Source organism: Zingiber officinale, chromosome 5A (genome assembly GCF_018446385.1).
Source record: "Zingiber officinale cultivar Zhangliang chromosome 5A, Zo_v1.1, whole genome shotgun sequence".
NCBI lineage: Eukaryota > Viridiplantae > Streptophyta > Magnoliopsida > Zingiberales > Zingiberaceae > Zingiber > Zingiber officinale.
Window position 1 is genome coordinate 109,575,030 of NC_055994.1, and position 9,087 is coordinate 109,584,116.

Genomic DNA, 9,087 nt, shown 5'->3' on the forward strand with positions numbered 1-9,087 from the left:
CGAGATGATGCACCTCCACTGTCTTCTTCCATTGTAATTTAAAATTGGAAATGAAAGAGCGTAGAAATGGAAACGGAAACATATAAGAATGCAAAATTGAGATTAAGAGTAGAGAAAATGTGTGTAAAAATGATGAAATAAACTCTTTATTTATAGAATTTGATACTAACAGACACTAAATCATAGTCATTGATCAAAAAATAATTAAATAATCTTAATCATTGAAAAAAAATATCAAACCCCCTCCTCAACGACTATAAACAACCGAATCCAATAATTAGGAATTGTCAGTTTCAACGGGCCAAAAACAATTCAGTTTCAACGGGTTAAAAAAAAATTTAGATGAACCGACGAGGTCAGTTGGTTTTTAAAAAAAAATTTAAATGACGGTCGATTTTTGAGCCCTGCGATTATTTATCCCCGTAATTCTGGCGTTATTATTATTATTATTATTATTATTATTAATTTATTAATTTATTAATTAATTTTCGAAAGTACAGAGAGCGAGAAAAGGGTTTGATCGGGTCCAATCAGCCGCGTTGGAGGGTTTGGAAAACGAGCAAACCACTGTATATTTCGACTGCCCTTTTCCATCGTCTTGGGTTCTCCCTTCCATCTTCTTCAGTTCTTCCGTTGCCTAATCGGAGCAAGCCCTTAAAATCTTATAAGTTTCATCGTTCGGTGCGATGGACGAGCCGGGGCAGTTGAAGCGAGCGCTTATCAGTTCCTCCTCCGGAGCCATCTCCGGCGCTATCTCCCGGATAGTGACCTCGCCGCTGGACGTGATCAAGATTAGGTTTCAGGTTGGCCTTTGATTCGTCTCCTCTTCCCTAATTTACCTTTTTTAGGTAAAATCCTTTTAGAATTTGCTTCCGACCCATTTGTCTATGTGATGCAGTTGTTTTTCGTAATAATAATACTTAAATAATTATTTCAACATAATAAAGATCTATTCATTAATTAATTGGCTTGGAGGTTGGATAGTTGCTTAAATCATGACCCATATTACTCTAACTCCATGACGTTAATTGGGTATCGTTGCAAATATTTTATTTAATTTTTAGGGCATTACATACTGGAATTCGTGTTTACCTAACAAATAACTGCATACTAAATGTTGTTGTGTGCAAAATAAAAGAGAACCCAAACTATCTTGGCATTGCTTTTTGTTAATTGCTGCTGAATGATAATTCCATTTTTTTCTTAGATACAACTAACTTATTAATTTCACATAGACTTCTTTTGTATCAATACAAGATATACTTTATCCTTTATCTCCTATTTATTCAATGTTGCTTTGATGTTAACACTTAATTAAAAGCTTAAAAGATAGGAGACTATTGTTCTAGGAATTGCAAGATCTGATCACAAACATTAATCTATCGTACACATTATTAATTGAGTTTTTACTTCCTTTTCGCATTTTATTGAAATGCACGAACAAATTTTTTTTAAACCATTCCTGGGGATTAGTGTTTCAATTCCATATTGGAATAAAACTCCAGTGAATTATATTTCCAAATTGATATTCTTTGGATTTTACTGAGACATAGAATTAAATTTCCAGTTCCTATGTTTTGAATCATAGATTAATAATCTAGTTGGTATAATGTTATAAAGGTCTTTAATATCACGAGTTTTCAAGAATTTTAAATGCAAACCTGTTTGATTTTGATTGGATTATTAAATCCCCAAAATTTTAAGATAAAACATTTTGTACAAAAATCTAGTACAATATCAGAAGTAAACTTTCAGTTCCACAAACTTTTATGATTTCAAAGTCCAAACAAGTACAAGAGTTCAGAAACTAATCACGTCACACCCATTATGCTGAATGGGTTATTTGAGAACTTACCTTTTATTCCTTGGTTATCATATTAATTTTGGCAAGTCAATCCTAATAATATGTTAGATTCAAATTAAACAATTTCTTATTTTCAAGCAGCTAATTGTTCTGCACCGACATTTTAATACTGCAACTTTAAATGGTTCAAGCTTGTCAGCTCTTAGTGGTAAGTGCCCTTGATTTTTGAGGCGAAATCATCTTGTCCTTAAATATGTTAACGAGACTTGAGAACCCCTTTACATGATCTTTGAGGAGCCAAACATGATAGAACTATTGCGCTGTGGAGGGAATTCACCATATAGGCACCACAAGTTTTCTCTAAATTTGATTTTTGGTGTCTATTTAATTGAATTAGGATTCTTTTTCTGCATTTTCAAATGAAATAGATTATGTCTGTTTGAATTTATGATAATTAAAATTCATCACGTAATTGCATGTAGATGAGTGTTTTTTTATAATGCTTTTAGGATCTTGTCTTGCACTTGAAGATAACTAAAAGAAATTCTCTGAGACATTTCAGGTTCAAATGGAACCAACATCTTCATGGGCCCTATTCCAAAGGGACATGTATGGTCCTTCAAAATACACTGGAATTCTGCAAGCTAGCAAAGACATTTTTCGAGAGGAAGGTTTGTCGGTATGGGTTATTTTATACATGCAGTTTTTTCCATGTCCCGCTAAACTTCTTTAGCCTTTTCCTTTGCTTCTGGCTTCTGCTAATATAGCATATTTAGTCTTTGTAATGTCAGTTGACTGATAAATATGATTACTTACTGGAGGAGAAAAAAACTAAATTGCTTTTCTGCCTAGTAATTTAGCTTAAATGTTATTTGAATTTGTTCAGTTTAATTTTAGCTTCAACTGATTCTATAATGTAATATGTATTTTTGACATTTTTCAGGAAGTCAGTTCATTTATTGTCTTTAACATTATTACGTCATGATGAATTGGAATTAGTTTTTGTCGATTTTAGTGCATTCTCAAAAGAAATAACTTTGAAGATAGGAGTGAATGAGGTTGGCAGATGCTATGGATGGTAGAATTAAAAGGGGATTAAATAATAGCTACATTTTAAAAATAACAACATAGGAGGGCTCAAAGGAGATATGCATGCAATATATGTAAAGTTGATATATGAAATCTCGTTTCTTTCTAATATTTTGTCTTTTGCACGGAGAAAAATTTCATAATCATCTGATGATTGTAAAGACGATGTAACTGTTTCTCTCACGCTAATCTCAGATTTATCCACAAAAGAAATTGTAATGGATCTCCCCCTTGGACTTAGCTTCTTTAGTGTCACTGTTAAAGATAGCAGGAAACACCTCCCTCTATTAGGTGAGACCCTCCTAAGCATTCATAAGTATGAAAGGTCCCTCATTTAAGTGATTTGGCATTTTGGCTAGGAATAAGCCTCCTTGGGATTTCAGTCATATTAACCAATACCAATCAGGTGACACCATCATACCTATACAAAAGTGCACCCAAAAATTTAAAATACATGGACTGTTATTTATCAATAACAGATGAAATTCGGATGCACCAAAAAACACACTAAACTATTTCAGCTATTGATGTCCACATCTAAACAAAATATGGATTGGTTAGTGCTGGAAATAACAGAAACTCTTGTTTATTTTGAGATTATACGTTTATTATTTATTTTTCATTTGTTTTTTAGTTTATAATGCTTTAATTATTGCACCATAATAGATATTGGACATGTATAAGATTGAGAACTTAACAGATTCATCTGAATGTTCTGGAGTTCACATGTTTACTATTGTAGAATGTTTATTGTTTGGTTATTATTTTATCGGTTTCATGGAACAGGGTTTCTGGAGAGGAAATGTCCCTGCTCTCATGTTGTACATGCCATATACAGCTATACAATTTACAGTTCTTCACACGTTGAAAACTTTTGCAGCAGGTTCATCAAAGACAGGTATAGATATCTTTAAGTTTATTTTTAATATAATATCTGCAATTGTAGGTACATTTTTTTTTATATTAGATTCATTTCCGTCTTATATGCAGCTGGATGCAAGTCTTGAAATTCAGCTGAACAACTGTGTACATACTACTTGAGAATAATTAGGTAGCAAGTTACTATGCTATTTGATATCTCAATATTGTACTTAGCTGCTCTACAATTAAGTGATTAAAAAACTGTATTTAGATTCTTGCTTGCTTCTTTGCAACTTTATGGGACAAATTGCATGTCTGAACCAAGCTATGAGCTAGGGATCAAATCAAGCTAGTAGCATAACCAGCTTCACTTTGTGGGAAATTGTGCTTTGGTTTAGACAATGATCCTAGTGTCAGCCACTACCTCTACTTTTAATTTCTCTTCAAAATTCTAGACATCAGGCAGTGCACCTGGAAGTTTGTCAAGAATTTCCATTAACTTGAAATTGCACACGTTAATGAATCTTTTCTGATGCATTAAATGCATATTTTCAATCTCAAGTTGCACTATGTCAGATTTCTTTGCATGTACTTAAACAATAGATTCATCTAATTCATTTTAAGTGTTAAATTCTTTCTTGTCTGAGATGTGATGCTTATCTGTCACCAACTATTAGAACACAATCACTACCTGCATACATGCAATGAAAGACATGAAACACAGATAAAGCTAAAAAGTTGAAAATGCAAACAAGTAGTAAAAAGATTGAAGAAGACCTTAGTTTTTAGAGTCCACCGCCAACCCCGCCAATGTAAATTATCTTTTGATTTGATACAGTTCTGTTCATGAGTTTTTGTCTGTGTGTTATTTGTTTTTGTTTGTTCTGCATCACAAGTGTAGAATTTACTTACATACTTAGGTCCTGCAATCATCAGCATAATTAATGAGTTACATGCAATAATTGACTTTTCTTTCGCTACAACTTCTATAAGTCTGAGTTCACTGGTTAGGAAAACCAAGTGAGATTGGCTGAACACTTGCAAGGGTAGCATGCCTCCAAGTGGGTTCAGCTTAGCACCTAATATAGTTTCTGTAAGCTAGGTCCTCATAGCACTTGTTCAGGGTGACTAAAATAATAGTGAGCTGAATCCCTTACCTCTACCTAGCACAAAAGATGGATAGCACATTAGTCCATCTCCATATTAATAAAATAAGCATGAGTAGAAGCTCCGCTGTCCCATTTCCCCTATCCCAAGCATGTCCTTTTGGGTCAGGAGTCACAAGACCATCTTAGGTTAGCTGAGCTTGAGGTATCAACAATAAATTGAACACCACTTGTAAACCTACTAATATGACTGATTTCTTTAAGAGTCCAAGTCCAATGCCCACCTTCAAGATTGACAAAAGACATTTTTTAGTCAAACTTTATATCCTAATAATACATCTGTCTTCTGTTTATTCGTTTTAATTGTAGCTTTGCAATTAATTTCCTCTGGTGCTAAAAAGGCACTTGTCATGATCTTTGTGACTATGACAAAGGTTGATTGGTTGATGGTGGATACATTTTGATTTGGCAATTTCTTTTAATATTATACATGTTTCTTGGAAGTTGGATACCACAATCTTAAGTTGAGGGTTTCACCTTTGAAAAAAAATAAAACAGCTTGTTCCGCAAAAAAATTAAATCTAAGTTGTTGCCTCAACATCTGAACTTGGTTTCTGGTACATTGAAGTAGAGTAGAAGATATCATGCATTACACTACATTGCTTGTGCTGAGTTAATGAAATACATTGTCTAAAATATCTTCAATTTTTGACATCCTTAACATACTAAAGTTTCCTTTGCAGAGGATCACTTGCGGTTGAATGCATATTTGTCTTATTTTAGCGGAGCATTTGCAGGATGTGCAGCAACTATAGGATCATATCCTTTTGATCTTCTACGGACTGTCTTGGCATCACAGGGTGAGCCAAAGGTATGAATAGAAATCTCCTTTCTCTATGCATTGATGCCCTCCAGTAGAAGTGAAGGTCTTTGGATACTGGGGAAATGGATTCATATACTTTTGGCTAAATTCAATTTGTGCACTAAATGAGTTACCTTTATAATTGGAACACATACTAAAAGTCTATGATGATAATTTAGGTCTATCCAACCATGAGATCAGCTCTATTTGACATCATTAAAATTCGTGGGTTACGAGGACTATATGCTGGATTGTCACCCACACTTGTTGAAATTGTTCCCTATGCTGGCCTGCAATTCGGATCATATGACACTTTCAAGCGTTGGTTGATGGTAACATTTGGAAACAATATATTATATTTAAAATTTTGCTCGAAGTTTTTTTTATCTGTAATATAGTTATTGATAAATTTTAAATATTGTCATAAATTGAAGGGTTGTTAATTTAAAAATATTTGCATTTTTCATCCAATCATACTGATTTATCTGTGATACAATTATGTATTTCAGTATTATCTTATGGTGGAATCAGTAACCAATTAGTTTGTCCTGTCATTCCATTTATTCGTAGTTTTCTTGATTTCTAGCAAACTGTTATTATTGTAGGCATGTTGTATTTGTGTGCACTGAGAAGACAAATTACATGAACTTAGAAGTAAATGATCTATAATATATTAGGTAAACAATGAGTTAAACAATTTTATTATTATTGAGAATATTTGGTCTCTGGCACTGCAGATGGTCTGTTGATGTGAATAATGATTCCTAATTTTGGATGGATTTTCCTCCTATAGTTTTCTGTAGGGATGACAATTTTTCCCGCGGAAAAAATCCAAAATGGGGATGGGGATCCCTGATTTTTCGGGGATGGGACGAGTTCAGGGCAGGTATGGGAATACTATCCCCATCTCTGAACCCGCCCCGAATATTATTATTATTAATATTAATAAATAATAATATGATTTTTTTAAAAATGTATTAATAATAGTGTTAATATTAATATTAAAAATTTTGAAAATATTATTAATAATAATAATATTAATATTGATATTAATATTAATATTATCATTAATAATAATTATTAAATAATAATAATAATAATATAAATTAAATTTGGGAATGAGGCGGGGATGGAGGCGGGGATGAAGATTTGATCCCCGTGGGTTTGGGTTCTGGGAATCCCTGAACCCGAAAAAATGAGAACGGGACGGGATGGAAATGACAAACCCGCCCCCGCCCCATTGGCATCCTTAGTTTTCTGCATTGTTTTTCAAGTTTGAACCTCACCATATGTCGCATTGTCTTCAAAGTGTTCCAAAATTCACTATTCTAGCACTAAGAACATTCATCTATCCTTACTTTGTGTCCAAGCATATATTTCAACAATACATTTTACTTTTGGAAATTCTGATTTATCTTACAGTGTATCAATGATCATTTTGTTTGTCTTGACGTTTTTAATTGTAAAATCTCTATCCTTCATACAGGCATGGAATAGATACAGAGTTCCCAATGCTAGCCCAATTAATCCAGATGATTCTCTCTCAAGCTTCCAGTTGATTCTTTGTGGTTTTGCAGCTGGAACTTGTGCAAAAACCATTTGTCACCCTCTAGATGTGGTCAAAAAGAGATTCCAGGTAACTCCGGATATCTTAACTCTGTCAATATAATAATTTTAAACAGACATCTGCGTTTTCTAAGTTTGTTGCATTTTATTTAAGCTGCTAGAATATTTTTTTTCCCCTTTTGGTTAAACAAGAATTTTCTTTCAGTGATTTTGGCAAGCATATTTCTGTACCTAAATTTGTAGCAGTTAAAACTTTCAAATCATGAAAGAAAAACTATGGTCATTTGGATAAGATGTTTACAAATGATTACCGATGAGTAGATTGGAAATAATTCACGTTAGAAACATTGTGGAGGTTTTACGTTCAATTCATATCAAGTTGAACAGCTGGAGCCTAGATAGTAAAATAATTCATGTTTCAGGCCTCAACTTACAAGGATGCTTTCTTCGCCATATAATACTTTTTAACATTTTGAAAAGAGGCTTATGGCAACATTTAATATTTATTCGCGTGCTACTTTACATAGTAAAATTTGGGTTGGAAACAAATTCTGTGGAGCCCTGATTTTATTGAGGGTTGGCATAAGTAAAAGACGAATGCTAAAGCAATAGACGGCATTGATCTCAAGCAATGGACCCCCTCCCCCCTCTTTCAAACCACAGTTGTGAACTACCAAATTCTATGGTTTAGACAATATACCACGTTTCATAGTCCATTTCTTCAATCCGATTACATTGATGGAGGCGTGTCTCATCTCATAAGATCACTTACAGATGGATCCATAGTATGTCTCCATGCCACTGTTCAATCCTTTTCTTTGAACCTACATATTTCCAATCCTGAATACCTTTTGAAAGCTGTATTGTTTCGTAGTTTTTACCTCAGTTGATTCACTTGCTCCACTGCAGATAGAAGGTCTAGAAAGGCATCCAAGATATGGGGCTCGATTAGAGAACCACAAATACAAGAACATGCACCATTCCTTACTAGAGATATTCCGCACCGAAGGGTGGCCTGGTCTATACAAGGGCATCTTTCCTTCTCTACTAAAATCTGCTCCTGCTGCTGCAGTCACATTTGTAGCATACGAGAACATCTCGGACTGGCTGGAATCTCTAGTAAACTGAAGACATGAATTCATTTGTTGTTTCTATACATGACAAACACTAAATTATTTCATCACGCAACCAAAGTTTGGGTTCGCTATAAGTGTCCGTTGAGGCCATGCGCAACCATGAAGCATGGGGGAGTATTGGTGACAACTTTGTTATCCGTCACCTATCACGTTAGATGTACGTTTTTTTGTTTATTTTCCTCTACTTTTCACAGTGTTGATGGTTATATCACTTGGTCTCTTGCTGAAATGATATCATGTCATCCTTTTTGGATTTAGAAATCGATTTATGACCTGTTCATTAACGTAAAAGTGTCATTCATCTGCATGTGAGTATGTTTGATGACCTTTTGGATCAAATTTAATTGATGAAGAAGCCTTGATTGTATCTGATGTCGACAATACTTGCATGATACCTTGGGCTTTTATTACTCCTGAGATCCTTATGGTCGATTGTGGCCCCTCAGGATGTAAGGTAGACAGCAGGTGCATGGTATTCTGGTATAACAGTTAGGAGTCGAGTTTTATAAAAACTCAATCTAAATTTACTCCATCGTGCACTTCGTTTGTGTACTTAAATTTACTTTCCTCTATACTTGTAGAGCTAACTCTAGCCATTGAGGTGACAGATCGACCTATGGATTGTGCTAGTCTCATTCTTGTCACTAAAATAAATTTTTCAAT

General features: G+C 34.0%; 1 protein-coding gene across 3 annotated transcripts; it reads left to right on the forward strand.

Annotated features, from left to right (window-relative positions):
• The first annotated feature begins 535 nt into the window (after nucleotides 1-535).
• LOC121981374 (mitochondrial thiamine diphosphate carrier 2-like) lies at nucleotides 536-8,681 on the forward strand. Of its 3 annotated transcripts, none has more exons than XM_042533850.1 (7): nucleotides 536-803; nucleotides 2,367-2,483; nucleotides 3,680-3,791; nucleotides 5,604-5,731; nucleotides 5,902-6,054; nucleotides 7,209-7,358; nucleotides 8,198-8,681. In XM_042533850.1, the coding sequence occupies exons 1-7, from the start codon at nucleotides 687-689 to the stop codon at nucleotides 8,414-8,416; spliced, it is 996 nt and encodes a 331-aa protein (XP_042389784.1). In that variant the 5' UTR covers nucleotides 536-686; the 3' UTR covers nucleotides 8,417-8,681. The 3 variants fall into 3 exon arrangements, with proteins under 3 accessions (XP_042389784.1, XP_042389786.1, XP_042389785.1); XM_042533852.1 differs by having other exon boundaries at nucleotides 2,367-2,475; XM_042533851.1 differs by lacking the exon at nucleotides 536-803 and adding an exon at nucleotides 1,971-2,012.
• Nucleotides 8,682-9,087: the final 406 nt, after the last annotated feature.

Bases quoted from the DNA above. Each gene is read 5' to 3' on its own strand.
- LOC121981374 (XM_042533850.1), top strand. From the start codon at position 687: ATGGACGAGCCGGGGCAGTTGAAGCGAGCGCTTATCAGTTCCTCCTCC. The intron at 2,484-3,679 runs GTATGGGTTATT...TTCATGGAACAG, and splicing joins TTCGAGAGGAAGGTTTGTCG to GGTTTCTGGAGAGGAAATGT. The intron at 6,055-7,208 runs GTAACATTTGGA...TCCTTCATACAG, and splicing joins CTTTCAAGCGTTGGTTGATG to GCATGGAATAGATACAGAGT.